This window comes from Lemur catta, chromosome 7, assembly GCF_020740605.2.
Source record: "Lemur catta isolate mLemCat1 chromosome 7, mLemCat1.pri, whole genome shotgun sequence".
Lineage (NCBI taxonomy): Eukaryota > Metazoa > Chordata > Mammalia > Primates > Lemuridae > Lemur > Lemur catta.
The window spans coordinates 72,984,776-73,002,345 of record NC_059134.1 but is presented as its reverse complement, the minus strand read 5'-3'; the positions used below and the strand labels follow the sequence as shown (position 1 = coordinate 73,002,345).

General features: G+C 46.7%; 1 protein-coding gene across 1 annotated transcript; it reads left to right on the top strand.

Moving 5' to 3' along the window:
* The first annotated feature begins 1,634 nt into the window (after window positions 1-1,634).
* Window positions 1,635-17,570, top strand: CSRP3 (cysteine and glycine rich protein 3). Its single transcript, XM_045557668.1, has 6 exons — window positions 1,635-1,736; window positions 10,310-10,449; window positions 12,467-12,635; window positions 14,408-14,540; window positions 15,650-15,743; window positions 17,241-17,570. Exons 2-6 carry the CDS (start codon window positions 10,338-10,340, stop codon window positions 17,315-17,317), a joined length of 585 nt encoding a protein of 194 aa, XP_045413624.1. The 5' UTR covers window positions 1,635-1,736; window positions 10,310-10,337; the 3' UTR covers window positions 17,318-17,570.

The following is a 17,570-nucleotide window of genomic DNA, read 5'->3' as shown; positions in this document are numbered from 1 at the left end:
GACTTCTAGCCTCCAGAATTGTGAGAAAATAAATTTCTGTTGTTTAAACCACTCAGTCTATGGCATTTGTAACATTACGTGACAATTCAGTAAGTTGACAACAGACTCTCAATGAATTCATCAAGAATGCATTTTATCACACACACACACACACAGAAAATTAAAGATGTAAGATACAAAAAGCATACAAGAAATAGTAGTTGAATAAAGAAAACCATATAATTGGTAATAAGGTTTAAATAAGTACTAATGTATAATGAAGAAAACTAATTACAATCCAAAAGTAAGATCCCAGATGATCTGCACGTCGTGTTGTGGACAGGGTTTAAAGGCAAGGTCAGGGTTGCAAAGAGGGCGGGTGGTCATGGTGAAAGTGTGCTATTCCTTTCAAGCAATGCAGCTCCTCTTTTATCTGGTCTATATAGTGATGTTCTATTTATGATTATCTATAGATAAAAGCATTCTGATGCAAAAAAAAAAAAAAGACACACACAAAAGTTTGAAAGCCACTATCCTAGAAGAGTTCTAAAGTCCTTCCTAGCCTGAACCTTCTACGGTCATGATTGCCTCAGTTCTGTCCCATGAAGACACACACCAAGGATATCCCCACAGGAGGCTGTGCCATGGCCACCTTTGTGAAATTGCCACAACCTTCTCGGCAGTGAAATATTCCATCATTCAACCAACTGCTTTGCGGGCAGGTAACTGACGGGCTCATATGACTGATTTGGAGGGCTGGGTCTCATAAACCTCCTGGTTGGGTTCTACCTACGCCTAACCACGACATCCAGGTCAACGCGGGTGGACGGCGCCTGTGCCTGAGGAGCAGATGGCCTGGAGCCCCCTGTCTGTGCCTCGGTCTCCTCCTCATCCATAACAGGAGAGGCTGGTCTTTAAATCTCCAAACTTCTTGTCAGGTCTTAAATTCTATAATTTGTGTCAGTCCATGATGCTTGATCAAAGCCAGACGGTGTGAATTCCAGGCAAAGCAAAATTAAACCTCCAAAGAAAATGTGGGTCTACAGAGACTTATGAAGACTATGTGATGTTATATCTACTGTGTCAAATTCTTAAATAGAGAAAGATGATGGACAAAGTAACTCAAAATTTTTGAAACGAAACTTTTCTTCATAGGACAGAAGGAGGGACAGGCTTCCGGTGATTAGCTGACCTTTCTCTACCCAAGCTTCTTTGAGGAGATTATCTAAATATCGTTTCAGACACCCATCACGCTTATTTTTAGCTCTGCATTCTCTTCAGGAGTGTGGTGACCTGTGGCTCAGAGTTCCCGAGGGCTCCCAGATATGACTCATGATTCACGCAGGTACCTTGCGTTGATTCCCAGGAAAGCCAGTGGGGTGGAGGCCTGGAGAAATTATTTTAGATATGAAATCCTTTTCTCTTGTTCCCATTTGAACCACTTGATCAGAAATTTACATACTCCATAAATTGACCCCTTGGTTCTATAAGCAACTGGCAATTAAAATAGAATCCAAGTGATATTGTTCTCCAAGAGGCTCACAGCTGGCGTGGGGGGGACAAAACTCAGGGATTTGGTCACAGGCTATTTTCAGCCTCTGATAGCAGTTGTGTTACTCATGTCTCATTCACCCTCTCCCCTCGGCCTCCCTCCTGCCCTTTCCTAAGCAGGCCAAGACTGGTGACAGTCTCTATATATTTAAAGAGCACGAGAGCCCCCCTTACTCAGTTGAGCCGAGGAGAGACCACATAGGCAGGTGAGTGGAGTGAAGCAGGCATTTGGGCTGGGGGCGGGCTGGCGTGGTGGCTGGTTGGGACTAGAAAGCATCACATAAGAGGAAGGGTGTGTTTCATGTTCCAAGTGCCAGCATCCGCTCTGGTTCAGTGCAAGGAGGTTTAAGTTATACTTGATTCTGGTGTGGATCTAGCGGGGCTTAAAAAATTCCTAAATTCCTAAAAAGAGGATTAATATTTGGGGGCTCAAGGGAACCTCATAGATAGAGAAATGAGTAAGGGATTATTTTTGGTCTAAAACTACTTTCATGGTGGAGTATTGTTCCCTACTGTCTTAGGTGAGATGGCAGGAAAGAGAAATAAGAGAAAGTCCAGCGGGCTAAATTTCAATAGATCTGGGCTAAATTTCTAGTCCTAGAACCACCACATAACTAGTGGATGAGAGACTTTGAGGAAGTCCTTCAGGGTCTTGGTCCCCATCTCTGCAAGGATCGATATAAACTGGTGACATTTTTCTAAACTGTAAAGGACTGCACGGATACGAAGCGGTTGTAATAGACCCGATACAGATGACAGCGTTCCGGGGCTCTAACTATGCTTTGGAATCGCACTATTCAAAAGGTGTGGGTGAATGACTGAGATTTCGGGTTTGTTGGTTTAAAATAATTTTACATCCCAAAGATGTTCAGCAACAGGCTTGCTTGTAATCATTTAAAATTAATCAAAACTGGACCCAAAAAAGACATTGCTACATTGAAAGTCCATTAAAAGCTGTACTAAATCAGAAGATAATTCCCAGATGGGGGTGAGGGGTGATTTCCAGTGTTTCTTCCAAGTTTCAGTCAAGGATTTTTTTTTTTTTTTAATATCTCAGTGAATGATGGGCAGAAGTGCGACTGAGACTAAGAAGCGATTTTAAGCCGTGGTCTCAGGGCTTGGTGCCCTCCCGGGGCGGACACAGGTGCTTCTGCAGCCAGCTGCACAGGCCACCGGTCAGAGCCAGGGAGCCAGGCAGGAGGCAGGGGTGCGGGGAGGCGGGAGGGAGGGAGGGGAAGGGAGCGTGGGCAGCAGCATCCACAAGCCAAACAGCCAAAATCTTCTCAGAGAAAATGGAGACAGAATCTTGCTAGAACACCAATTCAGAAATCCTGGGAACTTTGAGGAGAAAGTAGAAGAAAACAAAGAGGATCAGTTATAGAGTCTGTCCAAATGATAGCTCTGAATATCACTTAACTTCTTGGAGTTTCCATTCTCTGAACAGCAAAATTAAGATAAGGCCACCTATCTCAAAGGAATTTGTGAGAATTGAATGAGATAAAATATAGGAAAGTATGTTATAAAGCTAATAAAACTATACGAATGTGCAAGGCCTTTGAGAAAAGGCACAGAGACAGACCCAATGGGTTCGGGAGGATTTCCTGCCAAGTACAAGTGCAAGGATAAAAGTCCAGAGGTCAGAGTGGGTGACGAGCTGACCAGGAGTGAGAAGACAATTAATTTGTTTACAAGAAGAAGGACACAGGACTAGGAATATAATACATGCGAAACACAACTGCTGAGGCAGGACTTCCAATGGCAATTCCAGATGTTTGGGAATACCGTATGTCAAGGGTTGGGCTTCACGGTCAAAGAGAAACGTGATGCAAATGTGGAAAACCTGCAGTTATTCATCCCAGCGAAGAAATGCAGGAAGGGAGACAGCAGTGGTCTCGAGGGCTGCGGTGGACGGAGCCCGTTCTGGGCTTCACTGTGGACCTCATCATGGGAAAGAGTCTGTCATGATTTGATAGCTGCTTACTGCCCTGGGCAGGTGTGGAACAAGCATCAGCTTATTTAAGTGTCAGAAAACGTCCTGCAAAAAGTCATTCTTCAGTGGAAGAAATGAAAGTTCAAGAAAGCATAGCCATCCCCCAGGGTCACGTGTCTTAGAAGTGGCAGAGCCAGCATGTAACCTGGGGTATGGTGTGATCTTTAAAAATAAATTGTGAAGGTCAAAATGGAACAAAGAGTGAGTTTTGGAGAGGAAAAGGCAGCCACACTTTAGAGTTAATTTCAGCAAAGGTGTAATATGGCCATGTGTTACAGCCTTGGTTTAACAGGTGTGTCTACCGTGTCTGAGTTTTAAAAGGGTGACAGCGACACTCGGGTTTGTTTCCTGGCAGTGAGCAACCTGTGTTTCCCAGGCTTTGCAAAAGGGCCTCCAGCTGGCAGATTTCATCTATCTGGGTTCAGAAGCTAAGAAGGAAGCCACTGACCTTGAGTGTCTTACACTGGGGGCTGAAGGGCATGGTCTCCCCTGGGCCACAGAGACCCTGCTTGGACAGGCTGCTTCCAGATGGATCCAACCCAAGGGGGCCCACTCTCCCTGGCCTGCCCACACCTGTTGCCGGGTGTGGCATACTCTGAGGGCTGAACCAGAAGGACCATGTAGAAAAAGCAGGGAGAGATTTGTTTGTTTTAAGAAAATAGATTTGGAAACGGGAGATAAATAATACTAACAACAATACCAATAATGCAAGCAACTAAAATTATTAAATGCCTGCTATGTACTAAGTAATTATATACAGCATCTAAGCTATTATTGTCTATTTAACCTGAAGACAACCTTCTCAGACAAGCCTTCTCATCCAGTCTTCATGTGCATGAGGACACTGGACTCGGAGAATTTGAGCCATCTGCCCAAGGTCCAACAGTTAGTGTTTTTGAACCCTGGCTTGTTTCTTTCCAAAGCCCGTGCTTTTTCACCATGCCATGCCATCTTTCTTTCCTGAATTAAGAGAAGACTATAGAGACACCGTATTTGAGAGGGGACACCCCTGGGCAGTGTTTCTGCAAGGTGAAGCTTCGACTGCTGTTCTGATCCTTAAATCTGTCTCAGGGCTTGAAGGACCCTTGAAGGGCCTTCAGGGCATAGCAGCCACCTGGACATCCATCGCCCCCAAGCTGAAAGTCACGTGGACATCCATCCCCCCCAAGCTGAAACTCAACAGTGTGAGAGATCTCCCCAACTCAAGGGAGCCCTTTCCACGTTTAAACAGCACTGGCTCTTAGAAAGTCCTGCGTTTTACTGAGTCGCCTTCAGTCTCCCTGTTGCTCTCACCTGTGAGTAGCCTCTCTGTCCCACGGAGAGACCACGGATCTCTCACACCTCAATTGCCATCAACAGGGAAGTTTGGTTAATGGAGGTGTTGACCCTTGTCCCCTCTACAGTGTTGTGAGCAGGAGCAGGACGTACAGAAGCAGCTTTACTGGGGTTTGAACTGCAGCTCTGCCACTCACTAGCTGTGTGACCTTGGACAAGCTACTTAAGCTCTCTGTTCAGTTTTCTCATCAGCAAAATGGGATAACAAAATTTGCTCTGCAGGGCTGTTGTAAGTATTAAAGATAATTTACATAAAGCAACTGACAAATAGTAAAAGATAAATAGTAACTAATATTGATCTGAGAATACAGCTTTGAAGTCAGAGAAACCTAAGGTCCAGCTTAGCCTTGTGACACATACCAGTCATGTGACTTTGGGCAAGTGATATAATTTCCCTAAGACTCCATTCCCCATCTGTAAAGTAAATGTTATAATAGCACCTACAGCACCTGGCCCCAGGGCTGTGCTCTGGACACATTAGCTTCAATAATAACATTATTATCTTAGTAATGATGATGATATCACTTAGATTCCACATATGTGTTCCTGTGATCCAAAATCTTTGTCTCAGCCAGTGTAGACAATTTAACTCATTATATGGAATTAGGCATCTAGTAGGATGACCAAGTGAATCAGCACTGAGCGGAAAACAGCAGCATTGTGGCATTGTCACTTAAGGTCTCTGCTAAAAGTCCTGGCCTGATGTTCCCTCCCAGGTTCTTTAATGGACCTACAAAGAAGAAACTGCATCACTAAGTGCCCATTTTATGTATCCCACCACTTCTGCCCTGAGGCATCATCTCTCAGTTTCACAGTTGGTAGTGAAAGAGAGAGAGAGGTGGGAGGAAGGGAGGAAGGGAGGAGGCAAGGAAAGAAGGAAGGAAGAAAGGAAGGCAGGGAGGGAACTGGATTAGGAAGAATTTGCCCAAGATATTCAATGTGGTTATTCTTTTAAAAATTCAGATTGATACATGACAACTTAGAGTTGTGGCAGAACTACTTACCTCTTACATATGATAATACTCTACAGTTTACGAAGTGATTTGACAGTACTTGAATGATACGATTCTCCCAGCAATAGTGAGCTAAAAGAGACTATTGCCCCCATTTTAGCTAGGATACTGAAGTTCAGAGAGGTTAGTTTTCCCAGATCACTTTGAAGAGGCTTTGAAGAGGCAAGATGGAACTAGAACCCTGGCCTCCTGCATCTATCTGATCCAGTACATTTCCCACCCACCCACTGAAGCACATTCCCAGTGCAGTCTCTTCCACAGCTTTGAGTCTACACAAGGTAGTCTCTCACTGGGATCTGGGTATCCAAGGCTGGAGTCCAACCTCTCCCAGGCTGATGCGGCAGGGCTCTCCATTCTGTCTCATCCGCATAAATTCCAGACTATCCCCCATTTCAGTCCTGACCCACGACTTGTCTGTGATAACATAGCCATCTCAGGGACTGGCTCAGAGAGTAGTGCCAGGTGGTGTGATGGAGATTGTGACCCAGGTGACAAATGTGGCTGAGTGACGGGCAAGCCTATATTTGGTGTCCCACCTTCAATGACCCTTGCCAGTACCAGGCAACACTGATAAACAAATGGCCCATCCCTTGGTACCTTGCCAGGGTAAACTCACATTCCAGGCCTGGCTAGGGGAGTGTTGAGACACAGGAATTCCAAAGCCTTGCTGGAGGCTGAAAAGGTTATACATGTAAGCCAGGAACTAGACGGGATTTCAAACCATAGTTACTTAATTATTAGCACATTGGTGCCATTTGAACAACCTGAAGTGAAGTGAGTAACAATGCTTTGCCTTTGAATAACTTCCCAGTACTACTTTAAATTCCATCATATGTCCATGACCTTCCTGAGCAGGAGACAATATTTTCAACGTTTTTCACCCAAGTTCAAGGTCACAAGGTCAATATAAGAATCCATGTCTTTAGATTCCAGATGCTTTAAAACACTCTCTGCTTTTTGGCCAAAGAAATCAAAGACATCTTCTGTGTTCAGCCTCAGTAGTTAATATTCCCATCTTCAGAAATGGAACTGAGTATCTGTTAATAGAATACTCACAGAATTCTATTTTGGGTTTTAAGTACTGATGATGTATGTATGTCAGATATTTATGATCACTGAAATACAACCTGTGCTAGGATACATTTGCTTGTGAAGAAGGTATTATCTGTAATCTTATTCTCATTTTAAAAAGGATACCTAAGCTTTGCTGAATATGAAAATGTGTGTGTGTGTGTGTGTGTGTGTGTGTGTGTGTGTGTGTGTGTATTTCCATCCCCCAAGAGGTATATCTGTCTCCCACTAACTTGCAGGACATGCCAATGGAATCTCCACTGAAAATCTGAAATGAGAAATTTGACCTAGGGTTGTTTTCATTGAAAATTTCTATATTATTAATTTTACAAGTGTCACTGTCATGTTCCTTGATAAAATATATTAAATTTCTCCTCTATTTTATATCATGTTGAAACTCAGGTCCAAAATGAATACGAGCAAAATTATGTGATCCTTCTCTTTTCTAGAAAATGTATTATCTTTAATGAAAGAAGAATGGATCTTAGAAAAAGAAGATAGCTAAGAAAATACCCATAAATATTTGCTTTTTTATGCTACACCTTCATTCTAAATGAGGAGGCCAGGCAATCTTAAAAATCTATTCTGGGCTGGGCATGGTGGCTCACGCCTGTAATCCTAGCACTCTGGGAGGTCTAGGCGGGAGAATCGCTTGAGCTCAGGAGTTCAAGACCAGCCTGAGCAAGAGCGAGACTCCACCTCTACTAAATACAGAAAAATTAGCCAGCGTGGTGGTGTGCACCTGAAATCCCAGCTACTCGGGAGGCTGAGGCAGGAGGATCGCTTGAGCCCAGGAGTTTGAGGTTGCTGTGAGCTAGGCTGATACTAAGTTGGCACTCTAGCCCAGGTGACAGAATAAGACTCCATCTCAAAAAAAAAAAAAAAATCTCTTCCAACCCTGAAAGTCTATAGTTTAAATGAAGTCCAAAATAAACAAATTGGGCTCTGTTAGAGGATATTAAGGCCTCTATGCCTTTCTGCTTGCTCTTTTTTCTGCATGAATGTCTTTTCTCTTTTTCTCTATCTGGTGAACTTCTATTAACCCTTCAAAACCCTGTCTGAATGTGATCTCTGCTATGACCCTCCAACAACCCACTGTTTTTACCCCCAGCCTAAATGTGGCTGGCCACTCCCTCATTTGGCTTCCATGGCACTTCTCACAAGACTCTTCTCTGCTACAAAGTACTCAGATTTCTGCCCAACTTCCTCACTAGAATACGGGGCTCTCAATGCCAGGGGACCCAAATTACCATTTTTGTAAGTTTTCCTCCCTTAATCCCTCACTGAGTACCTAGTGCAGTGATGACACATGATAGGTTAGGTAGTAAATGCACGGTCAGTGAGTGAGTGAATGAATGAATGAATGAATGGATATAGGCTTGATTCCAAGCCTTTCAACTCAAAATCCATTATTCTTTCCATTATCCTGAACAACCTGAACTATAGAAATAGAAACACTAAAGGTTTCCTTTTTAAAAGTTATTTTCTATAATTTCACTGAATAAACAGAAGAGCCATTTCTATGAGAGGAAGGATCACATGTTCCTAGCTAACCTCACAGCTTCTCTAAGTGGGGAAAGCTCTTTGGGGGATATTTAGATAGGAATGTTCCCTTCAGTCCTAGTGTCAGGTTCAATGGTCTGTTTGCTATTTACTTTCTGTTTCTTAGCAAGAAACTGTCTTTGTTATGAGACTGAGAGACACTCCGGACCAGTTGACCCAGGAGGGCTTAGTGTTAATCGCCAACTATTATAAGAAGGTGACTGGCTTCCCAGAAGGGAAAGAGAAGGTCAGAAGCAGCCACTCAGAACGGCCTGATAGTGCTTAGTGTCAATGACAAGATGACACACCAGGCTTCTTAGAAACCAAAGGATCCCAGTGGAAATTCAGCTCCCCTGGGCAGCTGGCAGGATTCTAGAAATTTCATTGCATATCAATGGCTAATTTCAGTTCTGCTGTGGGGGAAACTGAAAACTTAGATTCCTACTTAAAGACACAGACACAGAAAGACCATTATTTTTAAATCCTGTTTTCTGAGTAATATCTCTTAAGCATGATCTTCTGGTGAGGAGACAATGACAGTACAAGGGCTGCAGCCATCAGCAGCTCCTTGCAACCGAATGTCTCTGGGGTGCAGGAGGACACGCCAGTACCGTGGTCTGGCTCCTGTCTGGCGCTGGGAACCTAGTCAAGCACCTTCCTGCACATCGTGTCATTTGGTTCTCTAAACCTGCGGTCCCCAACCCTCGGGCTGTGGACTGGTACCAGTCTGTGGCCTCTTAGGGACCTGGCTGCCCACCCTCATCCCCCTGCAGTCTGTGGAAAAATTGTCTTCCCTGAAACTTATGAATGTGGGGGGTGCACACAGCGGGAGGTGAGCTACAGGGCAGCGAGCATATTTACAGCCACCCCCCATCGCTGCATCACTGCCTGAGCTCCACCAACACCCCCCATATCCCTAACCCCATTCATGGAAAAATTGTCTTCCATGAAACTGGTCCCTGGTGCCAAAAAGGTTGGGGACCACTGCTCTAAACAACACTGTAAAGCAGCAAGGAAAAGAATGGCTCCCTTCGTCGTATAGATGGGAAAACAGATGTAAGGAAAAGCTATGTGGTTCATCCTGGTACACACAGCAAGCAGAGGGTGACCCTGGGAGTGGGAGCAGAAGGTAGGTTTCCAGCCTACGGACGTGGCAGAGTGCCAGTATGTCTTACTGCCTGGTGATGGCGCTCTTAAAAAGGAGTTCATTGATATGAGGACTAAATCTAAATGGGAGATCTTATATATATTTCTATCAGCGAGATAAGCTAAGACTTTGCTACCCAAAGGGTAGTCCGCTGCCAGCAGCATCAGCATTGCCTGGAGGCGGTTAGAACTGCAGAATTTCCTGCCTCTCCCCAGATCTACCAGACCAGAATCTGCGTTCTAGCAGGATCCAAGGTGACTGAGAAGCACTGAGCTAGACATGAAGACAATACCATTTTCCTATGTGACTCCCACTTTGATGGAATAATTTTTTACACTCTAGATGGAAAAATAATAATACTCAATATTTGTGTATAATTTTATGTACACAAAATTAGCCCATTCATTCCTTCCAAGAACTCTGTGAGATGACATAGGGGCAGATGCTATTGAAATTTAAAAGAAGAGGAAACTGAGTCCCAACGTGGTAAGTGATCACTCAAAACCATCTGAGCATCTGAGCTTATTCAGTGGTTAGCACACAGTAGCTATTTGACGAATGAATGAATGAACCACCAAACAAACCGGGCTGAATCCTGGTCTTCAGGCCATTGCACTGTTAGGGACTGGTTCACTCCTGGGGTCATCTAAATTTAAGGGTATTTGCTTTATATCCTGTTAGACTTGACTTTGGTCAGAGAGTCTTCAAGATGCCAAACTGGGGCGGAGGCGCAAAATGTGGAGCCTGCGACAAGACCGTCTACCACGCGGAGGAAATCCAGTGCAATGGAAGGAGTTTCCACAAGACCTGTTTCCACTGCAGTGAGTTGGGTGACGCCACGGGGCCCCTCACAGCCAGAGGACATTGCAAACCTCACAATTAACTGCAGATGCTGTCAGCCAGTGGTTCTCATTGTGCGGGCCCGGAATTGGCAGCATCACCATCACCTGGGAACTTGTTAGAAGTAGAACTCTACTAAGACACGAGGGTGCTCTCCCCGCTCAAAGTCAGAACAAGCTGGCCTGCCACCACTCTCTGTGGGGAAAACCTTGATCCAGTGGCGACATGGACAGCATGTGACTTGGCAGAGAAGGGAAGCCAGTGTTTATCTGGAGCCAGGGTGGACTTGGCTCTCTGTGTTGCCCCCGCTGGCCAGCTGTCAGGGAAGCCAGCTGTGACTGGTCCTGCCTAAGAAAGAACCTGTGTCAGGCAGGGGGCAACACGAGCCAACTCCGTAAGACTCAGAAAGGGAAGCGTTTCAGGGCCTGGGCACCAGCAACTTCATAAAGAAAATCTTGACCATCACCTGCCAGACACAGATTCACAAATCTCAAAGCTAGGGGGACCTCTGAGATCCTGTGGTCCCCCTGAGAGTCTGGCTCTGCCTGACTCATGTGACTTTGAAGAGGTCATTCTCACCTCCAAGCCCAGGTCGCATGCATCTGCAGCAGAGCCGAGCACCGTCGCACTCCCAGCCCGGTGTTCTGTGCAGGACTGCGTTCTGCAGAGTCTCCTGGCAGCTAGTCCTGTTTGGGGAAAAATCGGCCATGGCTGTGAAATGGCCACTTACCTTCTCTGCTTCCCTCCAGCAGGTCTGGCTTCAGGGCTAGCTTTGCTGGGTATTTGGGTGGCCCCCTCCCCATCTAGTCCCCAACTCCCCACCACACCCCCATACCTCAGCCCAGTGGCTGCAAGGCACCCAGGTAGCTGCAAACCGTTTCAAACAGAACTCCATCTGTTAGGACAGGGAAATTCTCCATCCTTACGCTGCCAGAAACGGTAACGTTTTATCAGCTGCAGGAGTTTCCATTACCCCTTACCTCCCACAGCAAACGTAATTATCATCGAAGAACAGGTGAACTGCTGCTCTGAGTGATTGGGTTGGTGGACTTAACTAATGCTTTGGGTTTTAATGATGAGTAATTGTTTTTAAGTCATCTCATACATCCCTCGGATTCACCATTGTTATTACAATTACGCAGAATTCATTGCTAGAGAGAGTTCATTCCATAACCCTCTGGCTTTTGTCCAAAAATAGCCAGTGTTCTTTAAAAAAAAAAAAAAAGTGGGAGTGAGGAATATTGGAAAGAACACTGGAATTGGAGTAAAAAGGACTAGAGTTTGAGTCTGGGCTCTGCCGTGCACTGACTATGCAACTTTGGGCAGGTCATTTCACCATTGTGAGCCTCAATCTCCCCATCTATGAAACAGAGACGGTTATATGTATCACACAGGTTGTTACAAGGAAGAAACTGGGGTTCTTGATCTGGAAATCCAGGCTTCTAGGCCTTTATATTAGGTAACACGCAGGAATCGGGGCTCAGGTCTGTCCCCATCACTACCTCCCCTGCCTCCGGAACGGGACTAAAATTAGCCTCAGTGAATATCACGGAGCCCTTCAAAGGCCATGAAAAGTACAGAAACTGCTCAATCCTGATTCTTATATGATGAAAAAAAAGATAAGCTCCTCTCCTGCCTCAGCCTCCCCCTCCTCGCCCCCACAGATACACACACACACACACACACTTCCCTGATGTCATCTGGGGTGAGACACTCAGGGACCTGGTTCTTAGCAGGTCCAAGACCACACGCGTGGTTCCAGTGCTGGCCTCTGCCCCTTGCTAGCTGGGTCCCATCGCACCCTATTTCCTCATCTGTGAAATCAGGACTGTCTTAGAGTGTGCAATTCAGGGCAGATGCTCCGGTCAGGAATCAAAGTTGTATTCTTGGCCTGAAGCCCCCTCGTGCTGGGTCTCTGGCACCGAGCATGGCATTGCGGGTGTAGGGAAGGGGAGAAGGCTCTCAGCCCGAGCCCCTGACCCTTCCTTTCCCTGGCAGTGGCCTGCAGGAAGGCCCTCGACAGCACGACAGTCGCGGCTCACGAGTCCGAGATCTACTGCAAGACCTGCTATGGTCGCAGGTACGGCCCCAAGGGCATCGGGTATGGACAAGGCGCCGGCTGTCTCAGCACGGACACGGGCGAGCACCTCGGCCTCCAGTTCCAACAGTGAGTTCCCGCCCCTCTCCCCCCTCCCTGTTAGAGTCTCCAATTATCAGGACAGTTCATTCTGTTCCCATAGCAACGTTTTCTGGAAGTGAGAGAATGGACTCTATTGTTGACTTGCCAACAATGGGAATACTCAGTCTGACCAAGTCTGAACAACGTGTCATCTCTCCAAAGACTCTCTTTAAATTATCTGCCTTTCTAAAGGGCAATTACTTTTACACCATGGCTCTTGGTTTGCATGTCAAGAGAAAACCCAGAAAGTACAGATGTTCCATTGTTTGACCTTTGCAAAATCACATGGAGTCTCTTTTTTTCCCCTTTGAGAGTTTCTGTGTAAATCATATAAATATGGCAGGAAGCAATGGCCATTCTCTGTGTGCTTGACATGAAAAGATTTTTTCCCTTAGGTTGTAAGATGACTAATGTCCGCATGGCAGGGTGAGTGTGTCTGCAGGGGTGGGCTGAGCTTTGGAATAAACAATCAATTACAATTGTTCTAGGGGGCTCTCCAGCTGCCTGTGGCCAATGCAGGAGTGCCGGAGTGCCCCCAACATTATCCTATGGAGCTGGGACATCACACTGGCCACCTCCATCCACCAGTCTGCTCCCCTTGGTTCACTTTCTCGGTGATCACACTGACCTCAGCCCAGACCTGAGGATAGTCCGATGGCCCCTGGCCTGCAGCCACTGTCTGGCCAGCTGGCATCTGGGCTCAGCCCCGCAGTGGAACTGGCCACAAAGGCCCAGATCAACTGAGGAAGTGTCCCACGGAGGGCCTGCCCCAGAGAGCACTTAGATGTCTGAGGAGTCACCCCCATAAAAGAGAGTAACCCATGGGAGAGCCTGGAAAAGTTGGGGAATGTGTGATTAGTCATCTTAAGGAGAGGATTTCTCTTTGTTCATTTTTCTCATTATTCAATCTAGCTGAAGACTCTTCTCAAAGAAGAAAAGATGATACCAACAGCATTCTCTGCCCCCTAGTAACTGAAGTTTGCTTTTCAACATTAGGGCTTCCTTGTGATGCTGCGCAAAGAGTGACGAGAGTCTGAAGACCTGGGTTTCATCCCAGCCCCACCACTTACCTGAGCCGCCTGGCCCCGGGCAGTCCCCCCTCTGACCCTCACTGTCCAGCTAGCTCCACTGCTTTACAGGGCTGTGGCAGCTCAAGTGACATAATGCACAAGGAAACACCAAAAGATATAAGCACACAAGGGGCTATTACTGTGCGTCTGTTTTGGACATTGTTCCCTGGAACAGGTGACCTTCACATCAGCATGACAGCTTGAATTGTGGTGAGGAAAGCATCAGTCCTTCGGACTGTGGTTTTTCAGGAACTGGTTAGCACCAACTGTCAAGATCCTATCTTGCCCTGTAATTTTCACAACGCACTTCAGAAAGGAAAACTGTGGCCTTCGAGATAGCACAGAAAAACATAAACACGCACAGCAGCAATGACAACACAAGGACAACAACACAAGCTGACATACCCGGAAGACTTGCTAAGTACTCTACAGCAGAAAGGAAAAATTTAAACCATTTTAGCTAACATTTATAGCTCTTCCTACATGCTGGGCAGGCACGGTTCTAAGTGCGTTACACATGTTATCTCATTGAACCCTCTCCACAACGCTGTGAGAAAGGCTCTGGGATTATCCCCATTTTCCAGAGGAGGAGTCTGAGACAGAGACATGAAGTAACTTGCTCAGGGTCACACAGCTTGTACTGTTTGCCAAGGGAGGTCTACATTTCATCCGTTTGCCTATTTCGGCCAGGTCCCCAAAGCAGGCACGCTCAGCCACCACCAGCAACCCTTCCAAGTTCACTGCGAAGTTCGGAGAGTCGGAGAAGTGCCCTCGATGCGGAAAGTCAGTCTACGCCGCTGAGAAGGTCATGGGAGGCGGCAAGGTAAGGCCTTCTGTGTGAGCCGAAGGGGGTTTGCTCATCTCCACCAGACCAGCTGGGAGCAACGGGACAGACAGTGGGAACCGTGTGGCAGGTGGGGCCAGACCTCTCATTCTCCTTAGCTCCCGGAACCACTTTGGAAGGCACACGTGCTCACCCACTCTCCCAGGCTGGGACCGTCACCCTGCAGGCCTTTGGAAAGCTAGAACCAGGGCAGTTAGGTGCAATAAGCATGAGCCTACTGGGTGGGCGGCACCGAGCTAAAAGCTCCAGGGATACAAAGGTCCACACACCCCCTGCCCCCAAGTGTCCACAATCCTTCCAAAAAGGTGTCAGCCCTGGGGCCCCTCACCACTGCCTAATTTAGGCTGCTATGTAGGGAACCGCTCACAGCGGGAAGAAGCATCCTCACTCACAAATGCTCCTGCTCAGGGAAGGCATCAGATGTCTGAGACAATTATGCACGCTTGCTCTACAAGTTCCGGTTTCAGGCCCAAAGCCACAGTAGTCACCAAAGGAGCTACACCTGAGGAAAGAGAAAAATCCTGTTTACACTAAATGGGGGGACGGAGAGCGTCTGGCTTCAAATGCAAGGGCAATCTCCATCCAAGACCAGACATTTGAAGACCTAAGAGAACCTCTAGGCTGAGGCAGGAACATCACTCGATCCCAGGTGGTCAAGGCCAGCCAGGGCAACAGAGCAAGACCCCATCTCAAAATTTAAAAAAAGAGTGAATCCCCTGGATAATTGCCTTATCTCTTTACTTTTTTCCTTCTTTAACTTTATATTCAATATAAACATTACCCACTGCTCCAAGTCCAAGTCCTTCTCCAACCAGTTTGTTCCTTGGATCTTTTTGGCCTGGGAATTCTGAAGGAATACATACATAAATCACCCTGATAAATCCATCTACAGGGTTCTGAGAATTGCTAGCCAAAGCCATAGCACCTCATTTTCTCCAAACTCCTGGGAAAATTATTCTGGGGGCCCATTAGGTCAGTGAATGGCTGAGACAGTGGCACTCCTTTGCACACTGCTGGTCAGAGGACTTGAAATGGAAACAGAATGTGCTGCCCACCTCACTAATATGCAACTCTCCTGTGCCCCCCAGCCTTGGCACAAGACCTGTTTCCGCTGTGCCATCTGTGGGAAGAGTCTGGAGTCCACGAATGTCACTGACAAAGATGGGGAACTTTACTGCAAAGGTAAGTGATTCCAGAGACTTTCTTGGGATATGTTTTCCCAAAAAAAGTCTCCTGGGAGGGGAAGTTGAGGCCTGCCTGTGCCTGCCGGGAGGCATGGCTGCTCAGCCCGGGCAGGGTTTGCATCCTCAGGATGGGGAGAAAAACCACCTAGGGGAAAGCAATCTCCTGCCCGATGCAGCTCAGGTCCTCTTCACTGGAGCACCTGGCAGGGACCAGGTGCTTGCAGATGCTCAGTGGTTCAGGGTGGCTGGGTGCCTGGGGGAGAGAGGAAGAGGAGGAAACTGTGTTCCCTTTGGCCTTGGAAGAGGCCTCGGGCCTGGACAAACAGCATCATAGTCGCTTCTGAAAATCCAAATGCCCCCTGTCCACCTGAATGGCAGATAAGGGTGACTGGAGGAGGGTGAACACTTGAGTTTATTACTGCATATCTATCTCCTTCCTCCCTCCGTCCCCTCCCTCCCCACCTCCCGACAGTTCTGTTTCTGATGTACATCACTTATTGACCACAGGGACAGATCAGGTTTTCCTCCTGGTCCTCACAGCTCTGCGCCTCCATAATCCCTTGGTCTTGTGGAGAGGCGGTAGAGACTTAGCTCCTTCCTGACACCATGAACGGAAGAGACGCACTAGACCAAGGCCATGTGTCCTCAAGCCCAGAGCCTCCGCTAGGCCTCTTCTGTTGCTTAGCAGACCTTCATCACTTAATGATGGTGCCTCAAGATCTCCAATGCATGTGTTGGAATGGAGCAGGGGGAGCAATGGAGAGGGGTTAAGAGAGAGAACTTTGTTACTCAAGACTAGGTTGCCAGAGCTTTTCCCACGATGAGATGGGAACTAGCCCACTATCTGACAGATGGTTGCCATCTCCGGGCAGTAGAAGACACAGAGGATCCTCAGCATGCATAGGCCATAATGCCCTAAAACGTTGTTGCAGTCAGCAGGGAAACCAACATGTAAACACACAATCGCATTTCAAAGTGAAAAGAGCTTTAGCAGAGGAACACTCATAATGCAGTTGTCTACAAAATGGAAAGTAATCAGGTTGGGGGGATGAGAAAGGTGCCTTAGAAGACGTGCTTCCTCTGGGGCTTGCAGGGTGAAGGTGGGGCAGTCCAGGCACAGGGAGTCGTGATCACAAACACACCTAAGCTGGGACATCATGGCTCATTCCAAGAACTGCAAGTGGTTGTGTGTCCCTAGAGCGTAGGAGGGAGGCAGGAGGCAGGAGGCAGCAGGGGACGAGGCTAGACAGGCCATGCAGAGCCAGAGTACGCTGAATAAATGGGAAAATGTCTGTGAACAAACACAGTGAAGTGTGAAGAAGTATAAACAATTTTATTAGTGGATCTAGGATAAGTATAGTTCAATTTATTTAAAAGTTAACTTATATGCATAAATTTATCAAAAGGATGCGTCTAACAGGTAAAAGGATTGTGCCCAGAAATAATGGTGCTAACCAATGTATTCTCTCTCCCCTCATCCCCTTCTCATCCACAGTTTGCTATGCCAAAAATTTTGGCCCCACGGGGATTGGCTTTGGAGGCCTTACACATCAAGTGGAAAAGAAAGAGTGAAAAGGTATACCATCTCTCGGATTTTTCACCCACCTAAAGCATTTGCCAAGTAATCCTACCAGATGGAAACCGTTCCCCACACAGCCTCTCATTTGTAGTTGGACAGTGTTTCTCTCCAGAAGTGATAATAGCCTTTTCCTAAAGTTAGAAGAGACCTCTGGACAAAACTTACATAAAATGTAATCTGTAACAAATGCTTCGTTATTTATAATACGTGGGGTGGGAAAGGCAATAAATATATGTTTGAGTGGTA

Coding starts and splice junctions, on each gene's coding strand:
- CSRP3 (XM_045557668.1), top strand. CDS start 10,338: ATGCCAAACTGGGGCGGAGGCGCAAAATGTGGAGCCTGCGACAAGACC. Junction 14,541..15,649: donor AGGTCATGGGAGGCGGCAAG/GTAAGGCCTTCT, acceptor TGTGCCCCCCAG/CCTTGGCACAAGACCTGTTT. Junction 15,744..17,240: donor TGGGGAACTTTACTGCAAAG/GTAAGTGATTCC, acceptor TCTCATCCACAG/TTTGCTATGCCAAAAATTTT.